General features: G+C 40.3%; 1 protein-coding gene across 1 annotated transcript in view; it reads left to right on the forward strand.

Annotated features, from left to right (window-relative positions):
* Positions 1 to 18,575, forward strand: part of CFAP58 (cilia and flagella associated protein 58) — a 61,435-nt gene extending 42,860 nt beyond the window's left edge. Inside the window, exons 16-18 of the mRNA XM_014957612.1 lie at positions 12,389 to 12,508; positions 13,932 to 14,065; positions 18,340 to 18,575. Of these exons, the coding sequence (XP_014813098.1) occupies positions 12,389 to 12,508; positions 13,932 to 14,065; positions 18,340 to 18,460 (375 nt within the window). The 3' untranslated portion in view covers positions 18,461 to 18,575. The remainder of the gene's footprint in view (positions 1 to 12,388; positions 12,509 to 13,931; positions 14,066 to 18,339) is intronic.
* Positions 18,576 to 18,838: the final 263 nt, after the last annotated feature.

An 18,838-nucleotide genomic window follows, 5' to 3' on the forward strand; every position in this document is an offset into this window, starting at 1 on the left:
TGGACATATATATTCTTAATCAGTATTGTTTTAAGTTGTCAACGATCAAAGTCTGGGATTGGGCAGTCAGAATGTGATGCTTCCAGACTGTTAGCACCTTGAGCTCATAGTTTCAGAGAGTGCAAGGGCAAAAGGCAGGATTAGCTCATATATCTGACTCAGAGATTACAGCCAGATAACACCCACATGTCCTTGTATTGAGCCAAGTTCTGAGCTAAGTTTCAATCCCCCCAAAGAACTGATGGTCCCGCTGACAGAGAGTAGGAGGAGCAGAGGGGATGCTGCTGTCTCCAGTATAAATCAGCAGAGTTTAATTTCAGGTATTGTAAGATACAGGGAGGAGAAAGTGAAAGGGACCTTCTTTGTGACCTTGGGCAGGCGACTTAGCTTTTGCATGCTACACATCCAGTAAAAAGGGAATAAAATAATTTCCACTTTTACAGTGGTGTGTGAATGAATATATTAGAGACATGACTCAATTCAGTAGTAATGATAGCTACCTAAACACTCAAAATAGGCAGATGTTTTATTTCATTTGTGCTAACTTGGTAGTAGACCTGTTCTATCCAGTTTGAGATTCTTGTTGCTATAGTGTCTGAACATATACATAACCATCTTTATTTCTCAGAGCTGGTGCTAAAGTTTCATAAAGAAATCTTCTTTAGAAGAGTGCATTACCATGAGGGTTTATGCAGGCTGGCAGCTGCTGAAATCAAAGTTTTCTCTCAGCTAATGGAGGAGCTTTGGAGTTTGTTTCCATGTATTTGTTATATAAAATTTGTCTGCCCATTTATTGTCTAAAATACAGGTTTTTTCAGTGTCGTATCATTTTTTTCAGCCCTGTTCATGACAGCCTAGTCGGCTTAAAAATAATTTCTTTCCCTAGCTTGGCAGTTTCATGAAGCATGCTTCCACTAGGTTCTTCATTGCTCTCACAGTGCTCGTGTAGCTTACATTATGCAGCACATAATGCAGAAAAGTGTGCTCAAATGCCAGGTAACTGATTTTCCTGCGAAGGAGGAGAATACACACCTTTTACTTGCCTTTATTCTGGTATCTTTAAGGTCCAGTTCAGTTTTCTTTTAGGTATTATCTGTACATCTTCAAAATGGCTGAGATTTACCCTCTAAAATTTGGCATTCATATATTTTTCAGTGCTGAGTATATATTCTACTTGGATTTGAGAGTATAACCTACTTACATATTACATGTAGGGTAGGTAGTCCGAGACGGGGATTTTTTTGGCAGAATTGTCTATTTTCATAAAAATAACTGCAATTCACTTCAGGAAACTAATGACTGTAGAATCCCTAAGAGTCTCTTTTGACCTGCCCATTATTGTTTCTCTGTCATCTTGCCTTTAGAGAGATTTTTAGCAGAGGTAGTTTGGGAGAGTGCTTTGTGAGCTCTGAAACTTACAGGTGAAGTGCAAAATCCACTGCCAAAATACAGTCCTTTCTTTACCGCTCCTTTATCATTTATACATAAAGTTAGTCTTTTGAAGGGATTTTTCCATTCGAAAATGAAAAGGGAAATGTTCTTTTGGGCTTTTTATACTTTACTAGGACTTGCCTCTTTTCTATCTCTATTTCCTGGAGGATTTGACTTCCTCTGGAACCACTGGATTAATGCCCTATCTTGTGGCTGAAGCTGGCGGCTCTCTCAGCCCTCAATTAAAGGGGTGAGTATATTGAGCTTTAGGCCTTTTCTATGCTTAAAAGTACCATTTCTATTGGCAAAAAGTGTCACTTTTCTGATTTAGCTTATGCCAGCTCTTGAATGGCAGAATACTTTCTTGCTAGTATAATTGTATCTAATTGCCTAAGCCAGTAGCTGGCATAGCCATGTCAGCACAAAGAAATTGTACCAATAACTGATAAAGCTACGCTGGCAAAACTTCTAACCATTTATCAAATAGTCCCTGACATGGCAAACAAAAAGCTGAAAAATGCTTTTCTGTCCTTATAAAAACCTAAGCATTGGTATGTATCTTAAGGAAGAGTAGAGAGAGAAAACGGTATCTAGAGTGGGGTTTGAGTTTATGACTCCAGTTCTAAGTTGGTGGCCAGAATTTGAAGGGATTTATATCGGAATACAGAAATTAGAAATAGTAAGGACTATTAGAAAAAGTAAGGGCTCATGTCCAACATTTACTTTTTGGCTTTCAGCTGGGTATGAATCATTTGAAAAAAAAAAATTTTACTTCCCCAGTGCCATGCAGAATTAGGCACTGGTGTGTTAAAGGCACACTGTAAGAATTGCCTTGATTTAGAATTGGACTCTGAAGAGAATCTCTGTTCTTTTTTTCAAATGAAAAAATAATGTATTCCCATGAACTCTGGCTGTAACCGAGTTCTAACTTGTGATGAACAAAAAATACCTAATTATCAGCACAATATTTTGGTGCACAACAGTCTACTGAGTTAGTGTCATCAAATTAATTTCAGTCCAGTGCCTCGAATCTGATTTGAACTGGAGACTCCAATGCAGCATGAAGTGACAGGTTCTTTCCTTCTTGTGCTCTCCTTTTATTTTCCTTTTGTTGTGCTTGAAATGCTCATTGCTGAGCTAGGGCTTTGATTGGGGATTTTGACTTTGACTGTAAGTAGAAATTTTCGGGTTTTAGTATTGGTGTTAAGTTGAAGGATTAGTGTCTTTTAGTGATTCTATGCTTGGCCTGATGATTCCTCCTTACAATTAGAATTCCTTTAGTGCCTTTTGTTCTGCCACTGATATTATTTTTCCAAGTAATTGAATTATTTATTTTTAAAAAAACTGATTGTGTATCCAGTAGGGTTCTGTATAAAACACACTGAGCAAATTGTAGGATCAATGTATTAATTCTTGATGCAGCTTACTTATATGCAATCCTGTGGTGATGTAATAAGTAATCATATCACATAAACAGGGAAGATAAGTCACCTGTGTGAAGGTCTGTTGAGCTCCGCACATCTACCTGAAAGTTTTGTGTAAGCCTTAAGAATTCAAAGGGATTTGAGGGATGTTCAGTTCTTGCCCTCGCTCTCCTCAGAAAGGAGTTGATTTCTATTTCTGCACATTTTGAATATGCTTCTTGGTGCATTAGTTTATTTTAGCCCTTCTAATCTCAGTCCATCTAGAATTAGAAGATGTTCTATGCTATAGAAATTTACAGCATGATAAACTGCTCTTAAAAACACACTGACATTTACATTCTTTCCCTCCTCCCACATATGTTGCAATTCAAATGGAAGAGAATAAAGTCTTCCCAGGAAAAATAGCCTTTTTGCTTTTTTTTTTTTGTTGTTTAGGATATGTTTGTTTAAACAGGATTTTGAAAAACCAGGTAGGAAAGGCGCTGATCACTTTAATGTCATCAGGTGAAGATAATCAGCTGCTCTTTAGAGCAAAAAAATAATTTTCCACTAAAAATAGTGCAAATATTTCTGGCACTGGGAAATGAGAAGCAAAGCAGATTAGTTAGTGATCAAACGAACCATTTTTGGTGGTGATTCTTCTTAGTAGAAACATCTCATTTTTACTAAATCTTTGTGGAACTATGTTGCCCTCAAAACCAAAACAGATTTCCTATGATAAATGGTTTTGGACAGATGCAAGGTGCAAATTCATTTGAGAAATAGAAGAAAACAGATCAAATAACTTCTGGGGATCGGCACCATTTTAAAGTGATCTAGTGGTGTTTTAGAAATATTCAGGTGCTATTTATGAGGGTGAAGAAGTTGCAAGTGGAGTAAAAATCTCTTAGGGTTTATAGGTGGCAAATGTAATTGAATCATAGAATGATGACTGCATAACCTGTTTTTAAAGTTTTTTGAATAATTGGTATATATACTTGACTTGGAGTTGGAAAGAGAACTCTAGTGGGTCATCAGATGCCATCCCTCTGCAACAGGCAAGACTGATTTAATCACATCCTTGATAGCTGAGTGTCAAGTATAGATTTGTTTCCTGCCTTCTAATGCATGTACTCCCGGTCCATGAATTTTAGCACGCAGGAGAGAGATTGTTGGCTTGAAGTGTGCTGTGGTTTATGGTTGTGACTTTTCTCCCACACTTTTACCCGTTGCTGTAGTCCAGCCCTGGGTTTCTGAAAAGCAAGGAGCAGCTGTATTGCCCTGCTCAGTGTGGTGGGCCTGGAAGCTTTGGAGACTGGGATTCATTTCTGTGTATTTTCTAGAAGTTTTAGTGAATTTTGGAAATTCTTTTTATGTCCAGACCCTTTTGTAGGGTGAGAAGGGAATCACTGCCCTGGTTGGAAGCACTACTTCAGCATAAGTACATTAAAGATTTAAGAGCATTCAGATACTGAAAGGTGGAGGCCATATATGTGGCCAAGGCACATCACTGTTATCTGTCATCTCCACCTCAAAAGCAGAAATGGTGATCACCAAAGTATTTTATACAAATATCTTGCATCTGATTTGAACCCAGAAATCCTGAGCATGGATACCTTGTGTCATTAAACTTAAAATATTTTGTATAATGACCCATTCCTGAAGTTCTTAGACAAACAATAACTTCTAAGCTTCAACAATAGCTAGCTAGAACGAAGCTTAAGTAAAAAGTTCGGGAATTTTTTCAGTAAATAACAAATAACTGAAAACAAACTTGTTTACTCCTCATTCCTGTATTCAGCGTGTATCTGGGAAGGAAATAAATCTGCTGCACACCCCAGGGTAAAGTGTATTAATCAACCAGTTATCTTGTTAAAGGAAAGTAAATGATTTGCTGTGCTGACTACATTGCAATGCAGGAACTTTGCGGTGCTGTTAGCAATCCAATACTGACTGTCAGCCATCCAAAGGCTGCTAGAGAAGTTAAAATACCAGAGGAGTGCAACAGCAGCGTGGCAATACATTCACAAACTCCTATTATATAGTGTGGCCCAGAGCCAGCTGCAAATCTTTATTATTCAGGTGTACCCTTTGGCAGTGTTCTTCCATTGAGGAGAGGGTATTCTGCTCCTCTCTCAGCAAGGACACGTGGATATATATGGACAATATATGGGACCCCACTTGGTGATGGATCATTATTTTCTGTGGGAGTTGAAACAGCAACAACAAAACTCAATAAAAAAAGGCATTCCACAGGGACAGATTAGATTTTGTCGATTTCAGATCACTTATTTTCCTTCTTACATGAGTGTGAATGGTGCTGTGGTTGAGGAATCCTGTGCAGAAAGCAGCAATAAGGTTGTTTGGGGACTCTTAGGGGCAGGCAGAGCCACTCTGTTTGTTTGTTTGTTTGTTTGTTTGTTTTAAAAAGGTAGCTTAAAATTGGACAGATGAGGGTGCTAACAGGTGTAGAAAGAACCCCGTTCCTCCATTCTTCACTCTGAGACAGCCAGACACGAGCTGCTGAGTGCAGGGGAGCCGTGAACCCCACGGAGGGAGACTCTCTGCCAGGTAGGGTGCCTCAGTCACCCCGCTGCTCCACGTCCTCTAGGCTCAGAGCTCACCTCTTCCCATGCCTGTCCTAGCAGATAGAGCTGCAGCTTTAAACAGGGGATGGCACACTTGGGCACAGCAGTTGCCTTTCCATGAGCATTAGGATTTGCTGTCTTTCCCCTTCCTTTAGTCCTGTTTCTGTTTCTTGAATTTTAAGAAGCAGGCAGGGGGAGCTGAAAGAGAACTCCTTGAAGGATAGCAGAGGGTCAGCTCTAATTACAGTGAGTCTGAAGGAAGCCATGTATTAAAACATTCATGATTTTAGAATTGCCATGTGTGTTTCTTAGATGTACTGTTGTTTCTTAATAGGTTCCAAAGTGTAACAGGAGACTCTCTCTTCCCTGAGGTACTTGACATACACGGGGAAACTCCGCCATCCTGTCAGAAAGATGTATGTAGGATTTACTGCCTTGTTAGACAGGTATTTGTAGGTTTAAGTGGTGACTTGACTTTGAGACAGCTATCAGAGGTAGCAATTCCAAAACACCAGAGGACTCGAAACTAAGTGCTCTCATCTTTCAGGGAAATCTAAGGATCTAAGTCAAGCAGGTGATTAAAGAGATGTAGGTGCCTAACTTACAGATAGGTATTTCTAGAAGCAGCTCTGCAGTTTCTCTACAGAGAACCTTTGAGGTGACCCTTTGAGGTCATCTGTCAGATCAGTCAGAGCAGAAGCTGGGTCTGTTGGGAACCCCATCCCAAGCCCCCACCTGCAGGAACAGCTAATCGTTAAGAGCAGAGCTGTGATAATTCTCCTTTGATTCATCTGATCTTTTAAAAACCTAAATGGCTATTGAATAGATAAAATATATGCTGTTACACTGGCATTAAAATACAGAGGTATTACAGAGGAAGTAAAATACAGAGTCGAATAGTCTGTTTGAAGAAGATACTTTTTTTTTTTTTTTTTTTTTTGGCTTGAAACCCTATATGTAGTAATTATTAGCCAGTAAAAGGTTTCCCACTGTTTGCCTTGTAGGGTTATTCACTCAGAATTTTTAGATTCCTTGTTGATAAGATTTGTATCAACCTCTCAGTCTCCTCCAGGACACTTTAAGACAATGTGCTACTAGGATGTGAAACAAAGGTTTGTTTGGAGCTCTCTTCAGCCCAGCTGTCAAGCTGCAGGCACTGTGGAAAGCTGGAACATTTAAATCAATCCATGCTATGTCAGGGGTAATTCTCACCTTCAAGGAACAGCTCACTTTTCTTTTGTGTGTATATGTGTGCATGTGTGTTCCTGTTCACACACACAGAACAGGGGATAATTAATTGATTATCTTCTGCAATGTAAAGTACAAACACTGTGATTAAATGAGCTACTCTGACTAATGATTTTATAAATGCTTGTGATGTCAATAGTAAAAATGGAATTGCAGCTGTTATTTCAGCAAGAGGCATCCATGCCTTTCTCTTCTGAGAGATTGTTATCCTTGTGTCTCAGGGTTCAGAAGCTGAGAGGAGGATTTGTAACCTATATGTTTGTCCATTGAAAAAAAAAAAAAAAAAACAAAAACAAAAACCTCCACCCTCTTTCCCCACATACTTCCTAAGGTACAATAGTACCAGTACCTAGCAATAATAATAAAAATAATAATGTTGCGATTGCACTGTAGCTGGAAATGTTTGTACTTTGTTGTTCCTGGAAGATGGTAATAATGCAGCATTCTGCTCTTACTGTTACAAAAAAGAGTCAAGGGTGAAGACCTTGAAAGATGCTCCAAGGTGTTTTTTTCCTCTCTCATTAAGCTGTTTTGAAAATGCCAGTCAATTTGGTGCAGTCTACTCTGTGCCAAAGGAAACAGATTTGCTCTTGAGAAGCACTATTATCAACTGGAGGGGGAAGTCATAAGACAGGTTTAATTTAACTCCATCTAGAGCGGTGCAAATTTGACCAAAGAGAGGGAAATGATCTCAGCCTTTCCATCAAATTGGTGGCAGCATCTTAACAAGAAAACCCCAGACATCTCACACAGTATTAGTGCTGCCACATTGTGAAAGGACTTCAATGTCCTGTTTCAAACCTGAATTAATTTACCGAACAAAAAACCTCTCATTGGACAGTTAAAGGAGAGTCTGGATGATGATGAAAATAGCTGTTGTAGGGAACTGCATGCTTGCCAAGGTGTTTGCTGATGGATGTGGAATAGACAAGAAAGAGCAGGAGCTTTTGAAAAGGTGTTTATTGAGAAAGTTTATCCTGCACATTTCTCACAGTGCTGGAGGCAACTTTCTGCTATTGTTATAAAATTCGTGAAGGTTACTGTATGCTAATTTTTCCTACACCTCATAAAACTTTTAATCATAGATGTCCCGAGTCAACAGCTACTCTAGTAGGTATACACATACACACAAATAAGTGTGCAGCTTATACAGGTAAGGTGGCTATGACTAGATGTGTATGTCTATGTATGTATTTAATTCAGATTTCAGTGTCCTGTTTAACACTTCAGAAAAGGGAGCACAACCCCTTCAGGATGTTCTGCTGCTGCGTGGCATCATAAACAAAATGGCTCTGGAGTTCAGCAGAGCGCTGACATTTTGGTTATAATGCCAAGAAACAAGAATCCCCCTGTGGCACCTTCACTGACTTGTTTTCCTCACCAAAGCCATGAGGAACTGTAGTGTACTTACAGAGAGACTGCGTTGCTTTCTTCACCTTACTAATTAAAATGAGGATTTTTAGCTAGGTTAAATATTTTGGGGTTTGTTACAGACTACACTATGTGCACCGCGCTACGTTACACACTTTTGTTCTACATCTTTATCTTGTTGGGCTTCTCCTTTAGCTCAGTTGCTGGAGATGGCAGCTGACATAAACTTAGTCTGAGTCAAAGGGTTTGGGATTTTTCTGTCTAGGTTTTTTTTAATAATTTGTGTGATAGAAAGCTTTCAGTGCACAGCAGGGTTTTTGCAGCTCTGGTGGAGAAGGCTTTTGGTGAGCTGCTCTACCAGGTAAATGTGTTGAATTATCTACTTGGAAAGACAAGCTGATAAAAACGAGGAAGCTGGGACTTCATGGCCTATTTCTGCTGTGAGTACATCTTCATTAAATGTACGGTGATCCATCGTCTCTGGCTCAGAATGATACCCTGGGATAACTAACAAGATAGGTCATTTCAGGAGTTTCCTAGTGTCGTGGTGAGGGAGAAGATGATATAAAATGGACCGTCATCTTTGGAGCTAATACCAGGTTCATTGGTCTCTCCCAGCATTGCTGACTGCCTCCCACTCCTTGTCAAAGCAGTGAAATGCCTTGGTGTCATTATGGGGATGTGTGAGTGTGTCTGATGGGGCTGATGGTCCATCTGGCAGGGAACAAAGAACAAATTGGGCTGAGCTGGTCAGCAGCAATAGCTTCTTTTGAAGTAAGAGTGTGCTGACAAAAGTGATTCTTCTTGCTGTAGACCGAGCCAGCTTGCGACCACCAAGTCCTGTAGAATCAATTGAAATTTGCCAAACATCTGCCAGTTCTCTGCAAAAGAAAATTAGTTTTTCACAATTCATTGTAGAGCAGGCAGGCTGGGAGAACTTCATATTCTGGCTGAGACAGCAGCTAGTTAAATTTAGGGGGAAGCAACACTATCCCTCCCTCCCGACTCTGAATTAATTTTCAGGAGACTTAGGGATGCAGAAACAAATTGTCATGGCCAAGCCTAAAGGCAGACCTGTGGGCTCCTTGGATCTCCCCTGGAAAACAAATCTAAAACAGGAAGGGCTGTTCTAAAAATAATGTAGAGTTTTATTTACACAATTTTTACAGCAGGTATTCACAGAGGCACTGAAATTCTCTTTGGAATGCCTGAAAGCTGAGTGTAACCCTCAATCTGAGTCTCCCAGTGTGCCCTACCTACACAAAATGAATGTGCCCTCCTCTCTCCACCATAACCTTGGCTTAGTTTATGCCATAAACCAAGGAAGCTGGTTGACATTATGGGCTCAGTCCTACAGTCAGACACCTGCTGAATTCCATGGGAATTTTGCTATAGCAAGGATCACATAAAAAGTTTTTGAAACAGGCCTAAACCTGGTCTGAAGACACGTACATTGCTCCTGCTGGTGAAAGCTTAACAGCATGGAGTTACAGAGAGATCTCATGGATCCTCCTTCACTTCCTCAAGAAGAAGAGTAGTGCCTCACAGTATGTGTGTGACTTGTAAGTAGCATTTCAGGCTGCTTTTTCTCCAGCATCATCTGTGCAGCCACCAAAAGAAAGAAATGGAGTTTACTGACTTCTACTTGGGACCAAATAGTGTTAATTGACTTCAAGTAAGCACCAAACAGATCAGTTTATCCTCTTCCTTTTGAATGACTGCTGCACTGCTCATCAGCATTGCTGACATGATTTTCTTGCTAGGGTCAGGATACTTTCTCTTCATCCGGCCACAATGGGTTCTCAGACATTTTGAGGAATGCACAGACATTTCACTTGTTTCCAAAACAAAAAAGGAACATAGATCCATCGTGTGGGGGTATTAATTTATGCACTACAACTGAAAGCTACTTCAAATACAACTCACACATCAGACAGCCCTGCAGATCTTTCTAGATGTTCAGTGCTGTCTCTATCAGCTGTCTGTAGCTGGCTATTTGTAAGATATCTGCATGTAATACATATTGCACAGCTTGTCTGCCTGTTGAATATAACTATAGTATTGTAGAAACCAAAATTCAGCAATTTTTCTTCCTGGGCATTCCTTATTTCTTATGTGGAGAGATAAAAGTACCTGCCATGCCTTTTTGGTGGTAGTATCACATGTACCTTGTGAATGACTTAGATTTACGCTGGTGGTTGCTGTTTTAAAATTAATTGATTTATTTTTTTTTTTTTTTTTCTGCATCCTGCGGGAAAATGTCAGAAATTATAGAAATGCCAACCTGTGAATATAAAGTTCTGCTGATGAGGAAAGACGTATCCAGGATTTTCTTTTAATGTTTTGCTGACATATGGTGCTTCTAACCCAGTGACAAATTAATTGACTAGATGTAAAAGAGATGGACAGTGCTTAGCAAGGAAGGACAGGATATGCATTACAAGACAGCTGGTTCTGCCTCTGTTGGCTTATGGAGACAATCTACATCGGACAGCTAACGACTCTCTGTTGCATAAGATAGATTCTCCTTCTAATAGAATTGCACGCTTTGTCTCTAAATGGGGTTATTATACACACCATTGCACAATGTTTGAAGAGCTTGGTTGGCCCTTGTAGAGGGTTAGGAGAGAAATAAATTGGAAAACAATTGCACATAAGACCTTCAATCCATCAACTGCTCCATATTTATCCAAATTACCGTTACACTCTTCCAAAATACAAATCTGTGATACATTCAGGGGTGGAATGTTAATATTGACCAGCCAGATTTTGACAAGGCAGATTTTTCTTTTGCTGTTGTTTTTAGCTTGCAGTAAAATCTTGCTTCCTCAGGAAGAAAAGGTGGTAGTGGAAACCACTTGTAGTGACATAACTCTTCTGAGAATGAATTCTCAATCTAATTTTTGCCACTATGCAAACTCCAGTCTGAGTCTCAGGACGTTTTGAATTTTCCAGAGAAACTGCGAACAGCTTCATTTACAAGGAGTTCTTCCTTGGTAATATTTAGAATTCTAGGGCAATGCTTGCAGAAGTAATTTATGATTTGAAGTGCTTCCATTTTTGGGTGCCTATTTGTGACCATTATAGCGCGTGGTTTTCAGAAGATGCTGGGGACTCCTTATGCTCTTGAAGATCGGACACCTATAATTTTACATCTTCAAAATAACAAGCCATTTTGAAAGTCCTGGCTGAAGCCCTGAGCCAGGCCATACATAGCATTTCTAAGTGATGTGATGGCACCATTTCCCACATCTGTGGAATAATTCTGTGGTAAGAATTGTAGACAGAGCTTATAAAGAGACAGCAAAAAGGGTTTTTGTCAAAGCCAATGTAAATAATCACCTATCCTACCTCCTACTTGGCATTTCTTTCTTCTTCAGTTAATTCTTTTGTCTGCTACTCCAACTTCTAGTCAAATAACCCTCCTTTTTAATTCCAGCTTTCCAGGTACCAGCCAGGGATGGGATCTTGGTAAATAATGTTAAATTACAATAATCTTAGTCTGACAGGGTAGATGCTAAAAATATTGTAATGTGCAAAGCTACGAAGGTGTCTTTGTTCAGAGCTTTATTCCTCAGGCTGAAAACAAGCACATCCTCCAAACACAGCTGAAAGCAGCATTTCGGTACAGAAAGCTGTAAGTGGATCCGTGGTGCGGTTTCTGTGTGGGTATGGCTGTATCCAATTCCCACAACTGTACTGTTCCAACATGAAAAATGAGAAGACACATGACAAATAAAAATTACTTGATGGTAATTGTGCTTATCCTACTTGCTGCTGTTTATACTTTCTTTCCCTTTCCCTGGGCCTCTGCAGTTAAATTGAAAGATTTTATATTTATATCTATATGTGTGTGTGTGTACATGTCCTTTGCAGGATTTTCTTTGGAAGAAGAAGCTATTCTTTTGTACAGTCCTTCCCTGACACTTCTGTAGGCTGCTCCCATCCTGTTGGGTGAAGCTATGATCCTTAATGTAAGGCAACGTGGGTCATAAGAAGAAAGATTACAATAAACACAGTTACTAGTAATTAATTTCCCACCCCTGGATACTCTTCCAGTGACTTTCATATTCTCTGTGGTAGAGCGTGCTCGCTGATGACAGTGTTTAAGCTTATTTCATTCGTGGTTTGAAGTAGCTGGATGTTTCTTTTAATGAGCTTTCCCACTGCTATCACAACAACTTTAAATACCTTATGGCTAGTGAGGGAAGACTGACACACAGGCAGATTTGTTTCTGCAAATATCTTCCTGGCTGAGCTGCGTTTTTCAGTGAGGTTGATTTCATCACAGGTTGTGCTGCTGCTATAGTAGTTGTGTAAGAGCTCTTCCTCTTGTCTTTTTATTAGGAAAAGGAGAAACTCTATGTGGAATTGAAGCACGTCTTGGCCCGGCAGCCTGGGCCTGAAGCCGCGGAACAGTTGCAGCTCTACCGGCACACTCTGCGAGAGAAGACTAAACAGCTGAAAGTAAGAGATGTCCTCTGTCTCTGGCCAGGGAGCTGCCAGGCTGGCAGAACCACTTCACTGCTGATCCTGGGGAGCAAGGCTTCAGGAAGATTTTTGACAAACAGTGGCCGTGCCTTAGTACATTAGATCAGGAAAATAAGGTTGATACTGCATCTCCCCAAGGGAGAACCAATAGCAGTAGAAGAACTTTTTTGCACGTTACGCTGGTCTGTTTCAGTAAAATAGAGGGAAAGTCTTATTAGAATGTAATATCTTTAATAAGCAAATCAAAGCCATTTTGTTTTCTTTTAAACAAACTAATGGGAATATATTGAGAATCCAGTCTTAAATTCTTGTTATTTCTCTTGCAATGCATACAGGTATATTAGGCTTCTGACTTTTATAGGGAGGACAGGAGTGACCTGTCTGATCCCCTTGTCACTAGAAGGAAGGTTTTTCTGGTTCTGAAGGAATCTTGTGGGAAACTTTGAAAGCATGATATTAAAAAGTGATTCTTTGATAGAATAAGCTGATCTTCCCTTGTTCGTGCCTGCATAAAAGATCAGTCTCCCCAGGAGTTCATCCACTTCTCCAGCTCCTCTGTCTGTTGAAGTCATCATCTCCTGTTCGCTGCATCATAATCACGTCTATACTAACTATGAGGAAAAAAAATGCAGGAGCAGATGGGCCCTTAGGAAACAAAGAGGCTGTTATGCAAATCTTAGCTTTCCACAGAGAAGAAAAACAATGTAGGAAATGTAAAATAGAAGCCAAAGTTTAGCTAAACTGAATGCGATTTGAAGTTTTCCATACGGTTCCCATTTGTCCTTAATGCAGTCAATTGCTACTGTGTATTTCAGGCACAGTATGCTGGAGTGTACTGGTGTGCGTGCCATTTTGTGGTGCCAGGTCAAGCTATTCTCCTTAAAGAAAGAAAAAAAAAAAACTATGCATGCTTCTACTTTTTTTAAAGTTTATTGATTCACATGAAAGCAGCATTGTGTTCATATTTACACTGCCTGGTACTACTTGGCCTGCGTGGATTTAATTACTTCATGTAACAAAGTGGATCCCTGTGAATAAACCCCATTATTATTAAATAAATCCCTGCTTTATTATTTTTTAAGACCTTCATTTTGGATTTCCACCCAGATTTGTGTCCCAGAACATTAAGAGCTTATGTATGTGTTAATACCCTTCCCATAATGCTTGGGAAATATTTTAAATGTTTTATTGTGGTTAGATGGCGTAGCCTTAATTTTGTAAATTGTCCTTAGGTGAGCAGGGGTGATCAAAAGAAACATCTTGATAGAAAATGAGATGTGGTGGAAAATAGTGATTTCTTATATCATCAAAAGTGAAACGAAAAATTGCTTGTAAGAGTACTAACTTACGTTAGGGAACTAACATCTCTGGTTTCTGCTTTTTGCCTTTTGCTTGTTAGGTTTTGTCCTCAGAATTGAATATGTATGAATCGCAGAGCCAAGAATACAAATATGAAATTGAAAGACTTGCCAGCGAGCTTCTGAATGTGAAAAAGAAATATCTGGCTCAGAAACGCAAGGAACAACAGGCCAAGTATGGGAAAATAACTGTTTTGTCTACGCAACTTTCTGCATAAACCAGATTTTTTTTAGACCCTGCTTTAACCTATTGATTAGAATGTGGCCAGAATTGACTGAGAAGATACAATATTGTTGCCAGATTTTCCTGAATGTTATCCTTTGTATTACTTCAGTCCAGTCTAGATTTACCACGATCTATGGCTAGGACAAGAACATCCAGCAGAGATGTTGCTGACATGTTCTGCAGTCCAGTTGAATTATTCATACCAATGGGATGGTGCCCAGAGGACACAGATTAGTGTCTGGTCTCATGTCGAATGAGAGATCCTCAAGCATTGAGGACCTCAATGCATTTTGCAAGTTATAATTATAATGAAACAGCATCTGGTATGGGGGACAACCTTTCTTCAGGTGGCAACTAACTACATGGTTGTAGGGAAGAGCGTTGCCCATCCACTACTTGTTCCCTTCCTACATCCAGATGGAGGAACGTGAGCAATGCTCAGTCTGGCTTTGTCAGACATCTTACCCTGTTGAAGGTATAGCCTAAGGACTTTCCTGTAGGTAGTTGTCTCTTCTTCACCAATAGCAATTTGATGGCACCTCCCTGCTACTGCCAGTACACAACTGAGCATTCAGCTGCTCCTCTTGATTAAAAGGAAACGACTAGGCTCTTAGTTGCCCAATTTCTGGCCCATTAAAATGAGCTAGTTTGCAGAGGCTGAGAGATGTCACTATTCTGATAATGAATCTCCAAGCTGGGGCACCAAAACTATTAGTCACTTCTGAAAATGGAGTTATTGGACTTTCCTTTCAAAGAGAAGTTTCTTAGATTTCGGCAGTCAGATGGCATGATCTGTTACCAAATTTTTCTGTGTCTGCCTTTTGTCTTTTCACCCCTTTCCATCCTCAGCCTGTCCCTTCCTCACACACTAAAGCCACCAATTCTCTGTGTTGCTGAATATAGTTCAAAGCTGCCTGTATCTATTTCTTCCTTAATCATATTTCAGCCAGCAAACAGTTTTGATGACTAAATTAGCAAAATAGCCAGCGATAAACAGTGACTTTTGTCCGTCTGCAAATTGCATAATGTTACCTTAATGTTTGGAATTAGCAACAATTGTGCAGTGCTAATGGCCTTCCTGGAGCTTTAGGATCAATATATGAGGCTTCCATAGTGCCTGATAATCCATTTCCAGCAGCTAAGTATCCTCTTCACAATAGTTTTAATGTTTCCATTTTGGACCTTGGCATCATGTTTCTTTCTGTTCATCAGATGAGAAGAAATTCACCCATGTTCTGGTGTTACATCTTATCTAGAATTAGTTCCTGTCAACACTACTGGAAAAACCCCCAACTTTTTAGGAGGATAACTACTATAAAGAACACAAAAATATGGTGCAAGGTGATGGTGACTGAACTTGGATGTGTTAATCATACACAGTGAATGGAATTTCATGGTGCAATTCAACTAGTGCCAGACTCATTACACTATTTATAGGTTCAGCTGCCATTACTGCAGCTTGTCAGGTGGTGGTTCTTACAGGATCAAAGAATAGTTTGTGTTGGAAGGAACTTTAAAGATCAGCGAGTTCCAACCCCCCTGCCCTGGGCAGGGACACCTCCCACCAGACCAGGTTGCTCAAAGGCCCATCCAGCCTGGCCTTGAACCCCTCCAGGGATGGGGCATTATCATGAGCAGGGGACGTAATGATGGGGCATAACGAGCAGGCATGACTGTAGTCTGATGAGTGTGGTGTCTTTGTGACATCTGTGTTTTGGAAGTACATTCAGATGCTGTTAGTGGTGCTGCTTCAGGATAATGGTATCCCATTGCTCCCACCTCAGGCTCAGAAGCTACCAGTAGTGTGCTGTCAGCCCTGACTTGCACTTGTCTTTGTGGCCAGGTGCTGGGCTTTGTTTGCTCTTCTCTGTCCCTCATTGTTTTGTTCCCCAGTCAAACCTGTTGGACTGGGGATGTGCACCCCCCAAGGCATAACTGGGCACATCAGTCCTGGATAACTGCAGCCTTTGTGATCTCTAGACTGCATTTGTTTTGCTCAGCAGCAGCGCGAAGGCAGCAGCAGCCTTTTTTCTCCAAACTGCCAATTGTGCGTGACAGGTCTTGCTTTCTGCAATAGATAGAGCCTGTTGTGCAGCCAGATCCTTCCCCAAGGAGCCCTTCAGCCCTTACATACCCCATTCCACACTGGGACTGGCTGGACAGGCACTGCCTGGGTTGTAGATACCAGCCCAAGAGCCACGGCCATTTGATTCATACGATCTCAGGTTGCTCTAAATCCCAGCTGACACAAAACCACGGACTTGATCTGTATCATGCTGGCTAATGTTAACATCATGTCTGAAATAAATGTGGCTGGTTTTACTAATAAAAAGAGAATCCTGCCGGGACAATAGCATTAATAGCATTATTGACTACCCTGGTATGAAAGAGAATTAGTACTCTGAGATAACCTCACACAAAGGTATCATCTAAAGCTTCTATTGATTTGCACAAGACAGTTCTGGCTTGTGATTTAAAGTCCTGATATTGAACTAATGCAGCTTTGCATGGGATGCTGTAGGAATATAATGAGTGACAAGAGGAATTTAGCTTTGTTTTGTGTTCAAGCTGAAAATCCAATGTTTAAGATTTTGGTTGTGAATTTGAAATCCTTTTTTTCTGCTCTCTGATTCTGAATGTTGTCTTTCCCAGATGTCTTAGGCTTTCTTTTTCTCACTATTCCCATTCTCTCCTACTGCTTCCTGCACCCTTTCTGCTTCACTACTTTTCCTAGTTGCTTCTAGCACCGGGGTTCCAGTTTGATCTTGGTAAGGATTGGTGAGAAAATATGAAGCTTAAATCCACACCAGAGACCTGATCCTGCAGTCCTATATATGTAAATAACTGCACTAAGGGATGTCAGTAGTAACTGGGAGCTTTTGCACGTGGCTGCTTGCACATTAATTCTGCATAATGTATTGCAGTGTTTGGCTGCATAGAATTTTCCATACTGATGAGCACATCTGTTGGCTGTCTCTATGGGAGCATGAAGAAAGAATGAGCATGGACTCTGGATCATTTTCTCTCCCCAAACTTAGAAGCCCAATAGTGAGATTGGATGAGCCATCTAAATATAGCGTGTTAGTTTTTAGCGCTGTCAGCTGGCACATCTATTAGTGCCACATTGATACAATTAAAAACAGTTATAAATGATTTTCACGGTTAACTTCATCTATGCCATCTTTTGCCTATTCTCCCACCTCCATATGGGTTAAATTTGGAAAAGGAAGCGTAACTGTTCATCCTACAGGGTTTCTCTGAACTTCCTCCTCTCCCAACACAGTTATTTAGAGACAAAGACAAAAGTATTAATTACAGGAAGTGTCTTCTTTTCCATTACTGGGGACTGAGAGAGGGTACTAATGTGACAAAAGTGTGGTGGCACTCACATTTGTGTCTCAATGACTGTAAAATAAAAGTAATAGCACTGACCTCCTTTATAAAGCCTTGAGGCCTCTGCTGTTACGATAAACTAGTACTTCATAAAGCTCCATTTGGTTAATTTTAAATATCTCAGGACCTTTCTCTGAAACCTCCAGGTGTATCACAGTGAGTTTGAAATACTGCCCTTTGTATTTGTTTTGCTGCACTTACCTCCCCAACGTTAAAAGAGTGCAACCAGCTAACCCTGGTTCCCTCCTCTTACGGCCATCGAATTCAAACCCTCCTGGATCCTCAGCTGGAGCAACTTCCTGGGGCTATGAATGCACCCCCAGCCCACTGTTACTTTTCTGCAAATGTCACAGGCAGGGTAATTATCACTAGAACTTTGTTAAAATGGGAAGACAGGTAACACTATTTGTTCATTAAATTTCAACAAACAAAAAAATATCTCCCCATCGTGCCTTTGATGAATTTAGCTGTTTGTTTGAAAACAGGCTTGCTAGAACGGGATGGTGATTAGAAGTCTGCAGTCATGGAGCTTATGTACAAACTTGCTCTAATGAGGTGCTCTGACCATTTTGGGGAGTAGCATGAAGAGAGCTCATTTATTTCTGATTTTTAATAATTCCAAAAACCATCCGTAGGCTTGTAATTAGATGCAAACAGACACCTAATCTTGGTGGTTTAGCCTAACAGGCTTTAATCAACAATTTTTTAATGATCTCTTGATACGTGATAGCATCAAAGAAGCTTTGGACGACACAGATTTCCTTAGTTTGTAAACATCCAGGGCTGCAGATTGAAATATGTCTTTTCCTTTTCTTTGTTTCTATTTAAAGGGAGAAGGAGCGATTCTTGACTGACACGGAGCCTGAGTTTCCATGCCACAGGTCAGATGTTCCTCGCTTCACCGGAGGGGGCTTTGCTCTCAGCAGACCCCTCCCCAAAGTTACAGCTTAGGAATGGATTCATCTCATCACATTCACCTCCCCAGTTTCTTGCTGAAGTCTATTTGTCCTGATTTTTTTGAGAAACTGTAATTTGAAAAGAAATTCAGAATTAAATTTCCCTCTGAAATCACTGTATTGCCTTCAGGAAAAGGTGTTTTATAGTAGAATTAATGTCATTTTGGTTTACAAACTGTGGACCAAATCTGTCCATATGGTGCCAGGAGAAGCCTGCACTGGTGTAACTGAATAGCAGAGACAATGCAGGTATTTCTTCTTCAGTACTGTGTCTCTATTTAGCTCTGTAACACCACAAAATGCCTTAATATGTAGTTATTTCCCCTTTATCTACCTCTGTTGTAAGCACTCGCTCCATTTATCTTCTGACTCA

The sequence above is a fragment of the Calidris pugnax genome, unplaced genomic scaffold (assembly GCF_001431845.1).
Source record: "Calidris pugnax isolate Ruff unplaced genomic scaffold, ASM143184v1 scaffold4, whole genome shotgun sequence".
Classification (NCBI taxonomy): domain Eukaryota; kingdom Metazoa; phylum Chordata; class Aves; order Charadriiformes; family Scolopacidae; genus Calidris; species Calidris pugnax.